The following is a 16,211-nucleotide window of genomic DNA, read 5'->3' as shown; positions in this document are numbered from 1 at the left end:
GGTGACAAAATGAAACGGAAACGGAAACGTTCACAAAAAATCAAAACGGAATGTTCACAATTTCGTCCATGGACGTTCACGATTTCATGAACGGCATTCGTTTTTCTTTGGCCATGAAAAGTCTTAAAATAATCGTTAGACGTTACTATGGCAACTCCCTCGGTGGTGCAATGTGTTAAGGCGACTGTTAATGCGTATGGTGCAGAAAACACGGGTTCGAGTCACGGTAGCGGAAAAATTTTTTTTTTAATTTTGTTTATAAATTTGTAACCATAACGTTTTCAGATCATGAACGCTGGTTGTTGTTTTGACAACGCATGGTGTCATTTTATCGTTGTCAGATTGATACCGCCCGTTCTCCGTTTGACACCACATGTGTGTTGATTCACTTTCATGAACGAATCGTTTTGAAATGAGCACGCCGTTCATGATTTTTTCTATGGATGTAGTATTTGTTTAAGCTCCATTTTGGTGACATGGTATACCCCGGAGATCAAGAACAGTCGATCTCTTAGGGCAGGACAAGAAAAATTACAGAAGTATACTAAATCGAAATTCTGGGTCGATTTAATGCTGACTGGAAGAAAAAACGTAGTGTTTCCAAATAAGCTTTTACAGGGTTTGCAACATGAGGCTGAGCGTTTTCGTTCACCTTACGCTCGATACAAAGCTCCTGTAATCCTGCAGCAGCTCATAGCACACCAGGGTAGCCATATGATATTTTTGGCTTCGATTTGTGGTATTGGATCCACTTTTCATTACCAGTTATGGTGTTGCTTTTGGAGCAGCGGTACGTAGGCTTCTCGCAAATGATGTTTTATGGGCACATTAATAATATTGAGAGCCAAACAAACTACAGGATGGCTAATATGTAATGTAACAAAGTACAGCGCAATATTTTTTTATACCCTCCACCATAGGATGGCGGTATATTAACTTTGTCATTCCGTTTGTAACACATCGAAATATTGCTCTATGACCTCATAAAGATATATTCTTGGTCGTAGTGAAATTCTGAGTCGATCTGAGTATGTCCGTTCGTCCGTCTGTTGAAATCACGCTAACTTCCGAACGAAACAAGTTATCGACTTGAAACTTGGCACAAGCAGTTTTTATTGATGCAGGTCAGATGGTATTGCTAATGGGCCATATCGGTCCACTTTTACGTATAGCCCCCATATAAACGGACCCCCAAATTTGGCTTACGGGGACTCTAAGAGAATCAAATTTCATCCGATCCGGCTGAAATATGGTACATGGTATCAGCATATGATCTCTAACAACCATGAAAAAATTGGTCCACATCGGTCCATAATTATATATAGCCCCCATATAAACCGATCCCCCGATTTGGCTTGCGGAGCCTCTAAGAGAAGCAAATTTCATCCGATCTGGCTGAAATTTGGTACATGGTATGAGTATATGATCTCTAATAACTATGCAACAATTGGTCCACATCGGTCAATAATTATATATAGCCCCCATATACACCGATCACCAGATTTGACCTCCGGAGCCTCTTGGAAGACCAAAATTCATCTGATTCAGTTCAAATTTGGTACGTGGTGTTAATATATCGCCCCAAACACCCATGCAAAAATTGGTCGAAATCGGTCCATAATTATATATAGGCCATATATAAACCGATCCCCAGATTTGGCCTCCGGAGCCCCTTGGAAGAGCAAAATTCATCCGATTCGGTTGAAATTTGGTACATGATGTTAGATTTGACCTCCGAGGCCCCTAGGAAGAGAAAAATTCATCCGATTCGGTTGAAATTTGGTACGTGATGTTAGTATATGGTCTCTAACAACCATGCAGGAATTGGTTCATATCAGTCCATAATTATATATAGCCCCCATATAAACCGATCCCCAGATTTGACCTCCGGTGCCTTTTGGAGGAGCAAAATTCATCCGATCTGGTTGAAATTTTGTACATGGTGGTAGTATATGATATTTAATACCCATGGCAAAAGTGATCCATATCAGTCCATAAACATATATAGTCCCCATATAAACCGATCCCGAGATTTGGTTTTGGAACCTCTTGGAGGAGCAAATTTCATCCGAGTCAGTTGAAATTTGGTACATTGTGCTAGTATTTATATGGCCGTTAACAACCATGCCTAACTAGGTCCATATAGGACTATAGTTATATATAGCCCTCAGATAAATCGATCCCAAATCATAAAAAAATTGGTCCATATCAAGTTCATAATTGTATATAGCCCCCATATAAGCGACCACCATATTTCAATTCTGGCTCTCTACCACGTATGGACTAACTCACAATTTATAAAACTATGTTAAGAAGTTTTTAGATACCACAACCCAAGTAATTCGATTGTGGATGACAGTCTTTCGTAGAAGTTTCTACGCAATCCATGGTGGAGGGTAAATAAGATTCGGCCTGTTCGAACTTACGGCCGTATATACTTGTTTAATGTTATTGTATCATAGCAAAAAATATCGAAAATAATATCAAATTTTAGAATCAGTTTAGAATTGTTCGTATTGGCTAACTTTGGCAACAATTAGGGCCTTCAATCGGCCGACAAAGCCATCACATACTGCACGAAAGTAGCTCTGTGTATTTTGGCCCATTCCTGGCGAAGCGCCGTATTGAGATGGGGTGTTTTAGTGCCAACCTTACTCTCAAAATTACCCAAGGGGAAAAATCAAACCGATTGAGGTACGAAGATTTTTGGGGCCATTGCTCCGTTGGAATGGTCTGTCGACGAAATATTCGAAATGTTGCCAGGGCTTAATACTGTCTTTTTACAGATAATATTTGGAATTTATTTTGTCCCCACGGTCGAAGAATATGAGCAAGGAGCGACCATCGGTCGTTATGGTAGCCCATACCATTACCATCGACGGCGCTTGAGTTCTGGTGGCCAATCGTTCATTTTATTTGTTCACAAACTGCTCAATTTGAAATGGCTACTTATCGGAGAAAATCAAATTTGGTAACTGGTTACTCTCGAAGCAACTCTTTGGCTCTTTTTTCAATATGTGTTGCATCCATTCTCGCGACATGTTCAGCTCACGAGTTAACATTTCTACCACAGTAGCGTTTGGATCATTTCTGCACAGACAAAAAATCACCAAAAGATTTCCAATTAAAAAATTGATTGAAGTTGAAAAAAAATGTTCAATTAATAAATTAATTGATACAATTAACTTTTTAATCAAGATAGAAACATTAAGGAAATTAAGGAATATTTAATTGAAAAACAAGTAAGGAAAGTCTAAAGTCGGGCGGGGCCGACTATATTATACCCTGCCCCACTTTGTAGATCTAAATGTTCGATACCAATCACACCCGTTTTTTTACAACTTTTCGACTAAGCAGATTTAACAAGGAAAATGTTGGCATTTTGACCATTTTTGTCGAAATCAGAAAAACATATATATGGAAGCTATATCTAAATCTGAACCGATTTCAATCCAATTTGGCACACATGACTATACTACCAATTGTACTCCTTGTGCAAAATTTCAAGCTAATCGGGATAAAACTCTGGCTTCTGGGTCCATATAAGTTCATATCGGGCGAAAGATATATATGGGAACTATATCTAAATCTGAATCGATTTCAACCAAATTTGGCACGCATAGCTACAATGCTAAATGTACTCCCTGTGCAAAATTTCAACCAAATTGGGCCAAAACTCTGACTTTTAGGACCATATTAGTCCATATCGGGCGAAAGATATATATGGGAGCTATATCTAAATCTGAACCGATTTCAATCAAATTGTGCACACTTGACTATACGACTAAATGTTATGTTTGCACAAAATTTCAAGCAAATCGGTATAAAACTCTGGCTACTGGGTCCATATTAATGCATATCAGGCGAAAGATATATATGGGAACTATATATAAATCTGAACCGATTTCTTCCAAAATCAATAGGGTTCTATTCTGACCCAAATTAGGAACATGTGTCAAATTTGAAGGCGATTGGACTTAAATTGTGACCTAGACTTTCACAAAAATGTGTTCACAGACAGACGGACGGACGGAGGGCGGACGGATGGACAGACGGACATGGTTATATAGACTCAGGGACCCACCCTGAGCATTATTGCCAAAGACACCATGTGTCTATCTCGTCTCCTTCTGGGTGTTACAAACATATGCACTAACTTATAATACCCTGTTCCACAGTGTGGCGCAGGGTATAATTAATTGATACAATTAACTTTTTAATCAGACTCGGAAGTTTTTAATTGAAAAATTAATTGAGTTCTGTGTATTATCATCAATTAAATTTTTAATTGTATCAATTAAAAAACTAATTGGAATTTGCTAATAAAATTAATTCATTTTTTAATCAATAATCTTTTTTGTATACACAGAAAAAAAATTCACGAAAATTTTTCCAATTAAAATTTTAATTGAGTTTTAAAAAATATTCAATTAAAAATTTAATTGAATCAACAATTTTTTTAATTGAAATAAAAATCAATCACAAACATTAATAGTATCAATTAATTTTTAATTGGACCAATTAATTTTTTAATTGACCTTCAATTAATTTTTTAATTAATTTTTTAATTAAAATGTATTGCTCCTGCAATAAATCTGTCATCTGCCAGACGAACGCTTTAGAAATGATAGCAAGCTGACCTGATTGCAATACATATCACGGACCCCGTACACTTACCATCATTTTTGAACTGTGATTTAGCATATCAGAAATGCTGGCGACATTTCTAAAAATGTTGGTCCCATTCTTCTCTAAAAGTTGCATCCAATTCGGATTTGGTCCTTCGTAGTCACAAATGGGGCTTTTATTCATATATAATGGAATTAAAGGTCATATCTGAGTCTCTGAATATAATATATGTTCACATGCAGTAGTTTTTTCGTAGTTAATTAAGTGCTAATCGGAGCTTGAGCAAAAAGCAACACGTCATTTTGCTTCCACAAGGTATTCCAAGTAAAGTTATGTATCATAAAGAAACTTCAAGTTTATTTTTTTACCATTCTTAGTTTTAACTTAAAGTTCCATATCTTGCATAATCCATTGATAGTTGGAAGCCATACTAGTAAAGACATCCGGTAAAAAGCTACCGCATTCTCCAACAACATCAGCGGCAATACCCACCAATTTTCCTTCATAAACAGCTGGACCACCAAAATCACCACGACAAATACCATTCTTACGAAGGTGGCCCAAACAAATGACATCGGGATCAGCACGTCCCATAGTTCGGAAACATTCAGCCGAGTTTACAACAGTGGCATCGTTGATTTGCAAAGCACGATGCATATTCTCATCACCCTCCTTGATGCGACCCCATCCGGAAATTTCCACATCAGCATCAACGGGAGGATTACTTTCAGCCATAGGAATTGGTTGAATAGATTCCGAAAATACCAAAGGTTCGGAGAGTTTCAATAAAGCAATGCCAGTACTCAAATCATGATAATTGGGATTGACTGTTATTTTGCCTACGGTAATGCGAGAACCACCGCTATAAAGATCCGTTGTACCAGCAATAACACTGAACAACTGTGGGGACCAGCTATATGGAAAGGAAATTGCAATGATTATACGCCCAATATTCTTTCAACTCTTTCAACTTACGGTCTATCACTGCCAGATGAGCATACACAGGTCAAAGAGGTAACGGCATACCATTCATTTAAAATGACAGCACCGCACGTGTACAAACCACCAAAGGAAAGGGCAGCCTGATAGGGTATTTGTCCCAAAACGGCATGATCACCACCAACAATGCGTGCTTGGGGGGCAGCCCATGTAGCCGATACCAAAAGAAGAGTGGAAAATACTGCTATGACTTTCATTTGTATTTAGAAACTATTGCATATTTTGCAAATACATTTGCTCTTTATATACTCTGGGCGAATTTATTTTTCGGAGATTTATGCGACTTTGCCAAATCGGTAATCTCATTGATTTCGTTCGATTTGTTTTTATTAAATTTTGCATTGTAGCTGCCTTATCTGATGATGAATATTCGATACGCTTTCAAATGTTGCAAATGTTCTTATCTGTAGAAGATACCAATAAAGAAATATTTGAGACATATTTTATTACAGTCACTTCCAAAAGAGGTTCCAGCAAAGTAATATTGGAAGTATTTCTGTATCTATTAATTTTTAAGAACTTCCATAGAAGCTTTATTTGTTTGTTTTTCCACTGCGATTTTGTACATTTTTGAGAATGAACTTTTTTCATATATCCATAACAAAAATTGGACCTCCTTCTAAACGCAGAGAAGAAACATGAGTCATAATCATATTCGAAGAGCAAAATAATATGATAGGAGCTATTTTTGCGGAGACCATGTAACATTTTCACCTGCAACCATTTTGGTTCAGTGAACATGGTTCTAAGAAAAATAAAATTGTCCTCATCTAAAATGTTATTATATTGATAAAAAGAATTTTGTTCTAATTAAAAGACAATGGTCACGATCTAAAATGTTATGGTATTCGCCAAAAATGTTTTTCTTCCAGTTAAAAGAACATGAAACAAGTATATACGGCCGTAAGTTCGGCCAGGCCGAAGCTTATGTACCCTCCATCATGGATTGCGTAGAAACTTCTTCTAAACACTGCCATCCACAATCGAATTACTTAAGTTGCAGTAACGCTTGCCGATGGCAAGGTATCTTAAAACCTCCTAACACCATCTTCTAAACTGTATGTAAGTCCATACGTGGTATATATTAAATCAAAAAAGATCGATCCAATACGTATATAATTCAGTTTGACAAAGTAGACATAAAATTTTGACAAAATTTTCTACAGAAATAAAATGTTAACAAAATTTTCTAAAGAAATAAAATTTTCACAAAATTTTCTATAGAAAGAAAATTTTTAAAAAATTTCTACAGAAATAAAATTTTAACAAAATGGCTCGAGTGGCAACCATGATTATGAACCGAATAAAATTTGAACAAAATTTTCTGTAGAAATAAAATTTTGACAAAATTTTCTATAGAAATAAAATTTTGACAATGATGAAAATTTTATTATGAACCGAATAAAATTTTAACAAAAATTTCTCTAGAAATAAAATTTTGACAAAATTTTCTATAGAAATAAAATTCTGGTAGATTATTTTTGGCTCTAGTTGCAACCATGATTATGAACCGATGTGGACCAATTTTTTGTGATTGGACCAATTTTGGTATGGTTGTTAGCGACCATATACTAACACCACGTTCCTAATTTGAACCGGATCGGATGAATTTTGCTCCTCCAAGAGGCTCCGGAGGTCAAATCTGGAGAAGGTTTTATATGGGGGCTATATATAATTATGGACCGATATGGACCAATTGTGACACGGTTGTTAAAGATCATATACTAACATCATGTTCCAAATTACAACCAGATTGGATGAAATTTGCTTCTCTTGGAGACTTCGCAAGCCAAATCTGGGGATCGGTTTATATAGGGGCTATATATAATTATGAACCGATGTGGACCAATTTTTGCATGGTTATTAGAGACCATATACCAACATCATGTACCAAATTTCAGGCGGATCGGAGGAAATTTGTTTCTCTTTGAGGCTCCGCAACCCAAATCTGGGGATCGGTTTATGTGGGCGCTATATATAATTATGGACCGATGTTTCTCTTTGAGGCTCCGCAACCCAAATCTGGGGATCGGTTTATGTGGGCGTATATATAATTATGGACCGATGTGGACCAATTTTTGCACGGTTGTTAGAGACCATATACCAACGTCATGTACCAAATTTCAGACGGATCGGATGAAATTAGCTCCTCTTTGAGGCTCCGCAATCCAAATCTGGGGATCGGTTTATATGGGGGCTATATATAATTATGGACCGATGTGGACCAATTTTTGCATGATTGTTAGATACCATATACCAACACCATGTACCAAATTTCAGCCGGATCGGATGAAATATGCTTCTCTTAGAGACTCCACAAGCCAAATTTGGGGATCGGTTTATATAGGGGCTATATATAATTAAGGGCCGATATGGACCAATTTTTGTATGGTTGTTAGAGACCATATAAAAAGATCATGTACCAAATTTCAGCCGGATCGGATGAAATATGCTTCTCTTAGAGGCTCCACAACCCAAATCTGGGGATCGGTTTATATGGGCGCTATATATAATTATGGACCGATGTGGACCAATTTTTGCACGGTTGATAGAGACCATATATCAATACCATGTACCAAATTTCAGCCGGATCGGATGCAATTTGCTTCTCTTTGAGGCTTCGCAAGCCAAATCTGGAGATCGGTTTATATGGGGTCTATATATAATTATGGACCGATGTGGACCAATTTTTGCATGGTTGTTAGAGACCATATACAAACACCATATACCAAATTTCAGCCGGATCGGATGAAATATGCGTCTGTTAGAGGCTCCACAAGCCAAATCTGAAGGTCCCTTTATATGGGGGCTATACGTAAAAGTGGACCGATATGGCCCATTTTCAATACCATCCGACCTACATCGATAACAACTACTTGTGCCAAGTTTCAAGTCGATAGCTTGTTTCGTTCGGAAGTTAGCGTGATTTCAACAGACGGACGGACGGACGGCCGGACATGCTTAGATCGACTCAGAATTTCACCACGACCCAGAATATATATACTTTATGGGGTCTTAGAGCAATATTTCGATGTGTTACAAACGGAATGACAAAGTTAATATACCCCCATCCTATGATGGAGGGTATAAAAAGCACTTGAGAAAAGAAAGCATAAAATTAACTTTATTTATTAGTATTTATACCCCCTAGGATGGGGGTATATTAACTTTGTCATTCCGTTTGTAACACATCGAAATATTGCTCTAATATTGGTGAAATTCTGAGTCGATCTGAGCATGTCCGTCCGTCCGTTCGTCTGTTGAAATCACGCTAACTTCCGAACGAAACAAGCTATCGACTTGAAACTTGGCACAAGTAGTCGTTGTTGATGTAGGTCGGATGGTATTGCAAATGGGCCAAATCGGTCATTTACGTATAGCCCCCATATAAACGGATCCCCAAATTTGGCTTGCAGACCCTCTAAGAGAAGCAAATTTCATCCGATCCGGTTGAAATTTGGTACGTGATGTTAGTATATGGTATCCAACAACCATGCAAGAATTGGTTCATATCAGTCCATAATTATATAGCCCCCATATAAACCGATCCCCCGATTTGGCTTTCGGAGCCTCTAAGAAAAGCAAATTTCATCCGATCCGGCTGAAATTTGGTACATGGTGTTAGTATATGGTCTTTAACAATCGTGCAAAAATTCGTCCACATCGGCCCATAATTATATATAGCCCCCATATAAACCGATCCCCATATTTGACCTCCGCAGCCCCTTGGAAGAGCAAAATTCATCCGATTCGGTTGAAATTTGGTACGTAATGTTAGTATATTGTATCCAACAACCATGCAAGAATTGGTTCATATCAGTCCATAATTATATATAGCCCCCCTATAGAAACCGATCCCAGATTTGTCCTCCGGTGCCTTTTGGGGAAGCAAGTTGAAATTTGGTACGTGGTGGCCTTTTGGGGAAGCAAGTTGAAATTTGGTACGTGGTGGTAGTATATGATATTTAAGAACCATGCCAAAAGTGGTCCATATCAGTCCATAATCATATATAGCCTCCATATAAACCGATCCAGAGATTTAGTTTTGGAACCTCTTGGAGGAGCAAATTTCATCCGAGTCAGTTGAAATTTGGTCCATTGAGCTAGTATATGGCCGTTAACAACCATGTCTAACTAGGTCCAAATCGGTCTATAGTTATATATAGCCCTCAGATAAATCGACCCCCAATCACACAAAAATTGGTCCATATCAAGTTCATAATTGTATATAGCCCTCATATAAGCGACCCCCATATTTCAATTCTGCGTCTCTACGTGCCGTGCAAAAGTCCATATCGATTCGTAATTATTTGTAGACTTACCTATACATACCTTTTTTGTCTAATATATACCACGTATGGACTAACTCACAATTTAGAAAATGATGTTAAGAAGTTTTATGTTAAGATACCACAACCCAAGTAATTCGATTGTGAATGACAGTCTTTCGTATAAGTTTCTACGCAATCCATGGTGGAGGGTACATAAGATTCGGCCTGACCGAACTTACGGCCGTATATATTTGTTTTTCTTGAAAATATTGAATTTTTTAGTCTGCAGGCAGGTCAAGGATGAAGATGGACTATATCGGTCAAGATTTGATATAGTTCCCATAAAAACCGACCTCCCCGATTTAGGTTCTTGAGGGTCTAGATATCCCATTTTTTATCCGATTTCAAAATCTAGAGGTATTTTGAGATTCAAAATCTAGAGGTATTTTGAGTGCATAAACATGAGTGCCAAATATAGTGTGATTCAGCTTCCATATCGATCCAGCCCGATCTCCTGATTTGACTTCATGGGCTTCTAGACACCGCAAATTTTATCCGATTTGCCTGAAATTTAAAATCTACAGGTAGTTTGGATCTAGACATAAGCGTGTCGAATATGGTACGTATCGGCCAATATTTTGATACAACCCCCATATAGACCGATCTCCCGATTGGACTTCATGGGCTTCAAGACACCGCAATTTTTATCCGAATTGCCTGAAATTCAAGATTTTGAGGTATTTTTGCTCTAGCGAATATGGTGTGATTCGGTCCACATTTGGATATAACCCCCATATAGCACTATCTCCCGATTCTTGATCGTCTAAATATCCGAATTTGTATGCGATTTGCATGAAATTCAAAATGTAAGTGTAGGTTAGGTTAGGTTAGGTGGCAGCCCGATGTATCAGGTTCACTTAGACTATTCAGTCCATTGTGATACCATATTGGTGAACTTCTCTCTTATAACTGAGTGCTGTCCGATTCCATGTTAAGCTCAATAACAAGGGACCTCCTTTTTATAACCGAGTCCGAACGGCGTTCGACATTGCAGTGAAATCACTTAGAGAAGCTTTGAAAACCTCAGAAATGTAACCGACATTACTGAGGTGGGATAATCCACCGCTGAAAAACTTTTTGATGTTCGGTCGAAGCAAGAATCGAACCCACGACCTTGTGTATGCAAGGCGGGCATGCTAACCATTGCACCACGGTGGCTTCCAAAATTTAAAAATTAAATGTACTTTAGGTTCATATATAAGAGTGCCGAATATGGTTTGTATCGGTCTATAGTGGTATAGCCGCCATATAGCCCGGTCTCCTGATTTGACTTCTTGGATTTACCTGAAACTGGAAATCTAACGGTATTTTAGGTCCACACATAAATGTACCGAAGATGGTACACTTTTTTGAGCCTCTAGACATTCTAATTTTTGTCCGATTTACCTAAAATCCATTTTACCTTAAGTCCACACATAATTGTTCCGAAGATGGTATACTTTTTGCCTCTTGAGCCTCTAGACATCCTAATTTTTGTCCGATTTACCTAAAATCCAAAATCTAGGGGTATTTTGGGTCCACACATAAATACGCCGAATATGGGGCGTATCGATCAATATTTTGATACACCTTCCATATAGGCCGACCTGCAGATTTGATTTCTTGGACTTCTAGAACCCGCTATTACTCTGAAATTCAAAAATAGAGGTATTTTAGGTGCGTAACTAGGTGTAGCGACCGGTAGTGTGGATCGGTCCATGTTTTGGTATAACCCCAGGCGTTAAGTCTTCCGATTTCCACTTTTGGCATGGCTGTTAAATATCATACACTACAATCACATACACCCAGAAAAAAGTGACCCCTTCTTTAAGTTAAAATGAACTCATTGTGAAGAAAGTTGAACTTCGTATAGCGCCAAAGACATTTTTATTTGTTTGAACGATGTGATTTTCGTAGAAATTAGGAATAATGTATTCCATATATTAGTTAACATTTTCCTATATTTATGTACCACTATACTACAGAATGAAAAAATTTAACTAATTTGAATTCATATATGGAATGATTTTATTGAAATTTTTTCATTCATTTGGACAAATCTTACACATTTGTGGTAAAACTTTTACTTCATAATTAGAACTGCTTACCTTCGTTTTTAAATACAATTTTATTTATTTCTATAAGCAACTTTATCTTCAATAAAAGACATGTTTTATTAATATATTGAATATATTTATTAAGAATCAACAGCATCGAATCTCTTTGAAATATTAGTTTATTAATCCACTATTTCCAATTTCCGTGTGATATTATCAACTGTAAAACGCACTTTTTCTTCTTCTTGTACTTTTCACTTTTAATAAGTTGCTGCTTAACGATTTTGTCCTCTTTTTACAATTTCAATACCTACAAATATAAAAAATCATAAAACATTTTTGTTCCAAAAGGTTAGCGTCACTGAATATTACCTGATAATTGAAGATTCCAAAATGAAGACAAATGAAAGGGTTGTTATTCTGCTGGTGTTTTCTTCCTTTATACACTATCACGAACATTGATAGATTTATTTTTAAAAACGAAAATTTTTCTCACTAATTTAAAATAACAAATATTTTATATATTTTATTTGTTATTTATTATATTATTTTACCATATTATTTTTTAACAATCTCTCCGTATACCAAAACAACGCGATTCCAACTAGAAAAAACAACCGACGCGCAAACATATCGATTACACCCACGCGCAAACACATCGATTACGATGACAGGTATCGATTACAGGTAGACAATAGAAATTTAGGAAAATTTCCTATATTCTAACAAGTGTGTTTCCTTAAGTTTTGATTGCATTGCATACTTCTTAGTACGAATGAACTAAAATATTTTTCTATGCCAAGTGTTGTTCGTATGTATGAAAAACTTTCTATTATAAAGGAAGTCGCAATTATCATTTTATAAGAAATTTTACTAATTTTGAGGAAACTTGGTTTTAGTTCGGTTTTTGTTTATTTTTACGAATGCTTTGTTATCGGTGAATAAAATTTTCTTTTTCAGTAGTAAATTCTTATACCCAGCGAAGAAAATAGTATGAGTAAAATTCCATGCCTTATTCTAGTTAATGAACTATTCCTAACTGCTTACAGTTTAGGATTTTTTTACTGAAACGAGTAAATTTTATTATTTTTCACAAAAATTTACCTTGATGGAAATAAAATGGATAAACTATATTGATGAAAATTTTTTCCTTTAGTTTCGAAGGCACTTTTTTCTGGGTGTACCAAATTTCAACCAGATCGGATGAATTTTGCTTCTCCAAAAGGCACCGGAGGTCAAATCTGGGGATCGGTTTATATGGGGGCTATATATAATTATGGTCTGATAGGAACCAACTCTTGCATAGTTGTTGGATACCATATACTAACATCACGTACCAAATTTCAACCGAATTTTGAAATTTGAATTTTGATGAATTTTGCTCTTCCAAGGGGCTCCGGAGGTAAAATCTGGGGATCGGTTTATATGGGGGCTATATATAATTATGGACCGATTACGACCAATTTTTGCATTGGTGTTTGAGGCCATATATTAACACCACGTACCAAATTTCAACTGAATCAGATGAATTTTGGTCTTCCAAGAGGCTTCGGAGGTCAAATCTGGTGATCGGTTTATATGGGGGCTATATATAATTATGGACCGATGTGGACCAATTTATGCATGGTTATTTAAGACCATATACCAATACCATGTACCAAATTTCAGCCGGATCGGATGAAATTTACTTCTCTTTGACTCCACAAGCCAAATCTGGGGATCGGTTTATATGGGGGCTATATATAATTATGGAAAGATGTGGACCAATTTATGCATGGTTGTTAAAGACAATATACCAACACCATGTACCAAATTTCTGCCGGATCGGATGAAATTTGCTTCTCTTAGAGGCTCCGCAAACCAAATCGGGGGATCGGTCTATATGGGGGCTATATATAATTATGGGCCGATGTGGATCATTTTTTGCATGTTCATTAGAGACCATATACTAACACCATCTACCAAATTTCAGTTGGATCGGATGAAATTTGCTTCTCTTAGAGTCCCCGTAAGCCAAATTTGGGGGTCCGTTTATATGGGGCTATACGTAAAAGTGGACCGATATGGCCCATTTGCAATACCATCCGACCTACATCAATAACAACTACTTGTGACAAGTTTCAAGTCGATAGCTTGTTTCTTTCGGAAGTTGGCGTGATTTCAACAGATGGACGGACGGACGGACAAGCTCAGATCGACTCAGAATTTCACCACGACCCAGAATATATATAGAGCAATATTTCGATGTGTTACAAACGGAATGACACAGTTAATATACCCCCATCCTATGGTGGAGGGTATAAAAAATGTCAATCTGACATGATCTGGAAACTTAATGATTAGAATTTATAAAAAATCCGCTGCTCATGACCTTGATTGTCTGCTCCATATGCGTTAACTGTCGCCTTAGCACATTGCACCACCCACAGAGTTGACATAAGAACGTTTAAGACTTTTCATGGCCAAAGAAAAACGAATGCCGTTTACGAAATCGTGAACGCCCGTGGACATTAGGTTGTGATTTTTCGTAAACGCTTCCGTTTCATTTTGTTACCGTTCACTATTTTGGAACATAATTTGCTCTATAGGTGTAGCCACTTATGATTGGGGGCCCTAAGAAAAGATTTTGAGTATAAAGTCTAACAAAAAACGGAAATTCATCCAAGGTCACCCTGTTCCCCAATCAAATAGAATAAAGTTTTTACTTTGCATGTGTACATTGGGTTTATTACATTTTAAAAATGTTGACATATTCGTTTCCCCTCTCTGACTTAAAGTGTCATTTGTTGCATAACCCATTGGTAGTTGGAGGCCATGCTAGTGAAGACATCAGGCAAAAAGCTACCGCATTCGCCAACCACATCAGCAGCAACACCCACCAATTTGCCATCATAAACAGCAGGCCCACCAAAATCACCGCGGCAAATGCCATTCTTGCGAGGATGACCCAAACAAATGACATCAGGATCAGCACGACCTAAAGTTTTTGAACATTCGACCGAGTCGACAACAGTGGCATCGTTAATTTGCAAAGTACGATGCATATCCTCATCACCCTCTTTGATACGACCCCATCCGGAAATTTCCACATCGGCATCAACAGGGGGATTACTTTCAGCCATGGGAATAGCTTGAATATATTCCGAGAATACCAAAGGTTCGGAGAGTTTCAACAAAGCAATACCAGTACTCAAATCATTGTAGTTTGGATTGACAGTGATCTCTTCCAAGGTGATGCGAGAACCACCGGTATAAAGATCTGTTGTGCCAGCAATAATCCTGAACATTTGTGGTGGCCAACTGTAAAGAAATCGAATTACAATTACAACAATCTCAAATATTTTTTTAATTGCTATAACTTACGGTTTATCACTGCCAGCAGAGCATACACAGGTCAAGGATGTGAGGGCATAACGTTCGCTTAAAATAACTGCACCGCAAGTGTACAAACCACCAATAGAAAGGGCAGCTTGATAAGGTATTTGTCCCAAAACGGCATCATCACCACCTACAATACGGGCCTGAGGGGCAGCCAAAGTGGCCGAGAATAAACAAAGAATGGACAATACTGTGATGGCTTTCATTTTCGTCTATGAACTGTTGTATATTTGCCAACTCTCTTTGGTCTTTATATACGATTTTTTTGGCTTTCATTTTGGAGATTTATGCGAGTTTGCCAAATTGGAAATATCTATAATTTTACATTATTATTGCCTTAACTGATAGTGAAATTCTATGGGAATTTCGTTTTTGCTAAAATATCGTTATCTTTAGAAGATATACAATAAAGAAATATTTAAAACATTTTATTACAGTCACCTCTATAGGAATGTGTATATTCCGTGTTTGCAAGAAATAATTAATTTCGGTAAAATGAACAAAAACAATAATTCTGAATATTAGTCGTAATAGCTTAGGTTAGGTTATGTATAGTGGCAGTCCGATATTTCAGGCTCACTTAGACTATTCAGTCCCCCAGAAAAAAAATTACACAACTTTGAAATCACTTCCAAAAATGTTCTCCCAAAGATGTTCATTATTTTAACTGCACACGAAATTAATTTGAGTCAATTTTTTATACTAGCTTTTTTCCGATGTCTAATTGGTAATTTTAATTTTTTTTTATACCCACCACCATAGAATGGTGACGGGGGTATAATAAGTTTGTCATTCCGTTTGTAACGCATCGAAATATCGATTTCCGACTATATAAAGT

The 16,211-nt window shown here is 37.0% G+C and overlaps 3 protein-coding genes and 1 long non-coding RNA gene across 11 annotated transcripts in view; 2 read left to right on the top strand and 2 right to left on the bottom strand.

Moving 5' to 3' along the window:
- The window catches only part of LOC142230627 (uncharacterized), a 339,644-nt gene that overhangs the window by 126,233 nt on the left and 197,200 nt on the right, over positions 1-16,211 (top strand). The window lies entirely within an intron of this gene.
- The window catches only part of LOC142230618 (carboxypeptidase D), a 266,046-nt gene that overhangs the window by 221,670 nt on the left and 28,165 nt on the right, over positions 1-16,211 (top strand). The gene's annotated exons all lie outside the window — the stretch shown is intronic.
- Positions 4,930-5,930, bottom strand: LOC142228887 (chymotrypsin-2-like). Its single transcript, XM_075299420.1, has 2 exons — positions 5,605-5,930; positions 4,930-5,542 (listed from the first exon to the last, which is right to left on the bottom strand). Exons 1-2 carry the CDS (start codon positions 5,823-5,825, stop codon positions 5,014-5,016), a joined length of 750 nt encoding a protein of 249 aa, XP_075155535.1. The 5' UTR covers positions 5,826-5,930; the 3' UTR covers positions 4,930-5,013.
- LOC142229538 (serine protease SP24D) lies at positions 14,694-15,600 on the bottom strand. Its single transcript, XM_075300099.1, has 2 exons — positions 15,359-15,600; positions 14,694-15,295 (listed from the first exon to the last, which is right to left on the bottom strand). Exons 1-2 carry the CDS (start codon positions 15,577-15,579, stop codon positions 14,767-14,769), a joined length of 750 nt encoding a protein of 249 aa, XP_075156214.1. The 5' UTR covers positions 15,580-15,600; the 3' UTR covers positions 14,694-14,766.

This window comes from Haematobia irritans, chromosome 3, assembly GCF_050003625.1.
Source record: "Haematobia irritans isolate KBUSLIRL chromosome 3, ASM5000362v1, whole genome shotgun sequence".
Classification (NCBI taxonomy): domain Eukaryota; kingdom Metazoa; phylum Arthropoda; class Insecta; order Diptera; family Muscidae; genus Haematobia; species Haematobia irritans.
Note: the sequence above shows the minus strand (reverse complement) of the source record. Positions and strands in the feature narration are given on the sequence as shown.

Bases quoted from the DNA above. Each gene is read 5' to 3' on its own strand.
- LOC142228887 (XM_075299420.1), bottom strand. From the start codon at position 5,825: ATGAAAGTCATAGCAGTATTTTCCACTCTTCTTTTGGTATCGGCTACA. The intron at 5,543-5,604 runs GTAAGTTGAAAG...CTTTCCATATAG, and splicing joins TCATCTGGCAGTGATAGACC to CTGGTCCCCACAGTTGTTCA.
- LOC142229538 (XM_075300099.1), bottom strand. From the start codon at position 15,579: ATGAAAGCCATCACAGTATTGTCCATTCTTTGTTTATTCTCGGCCACT. The intron at 15,296-15,358 runs GTAAGTTATAGC...ATTTCTTTACAG, and splicing joins TCTGCTGGCAGTGATAAACC to TTGGCCACCACAAATGTTCA.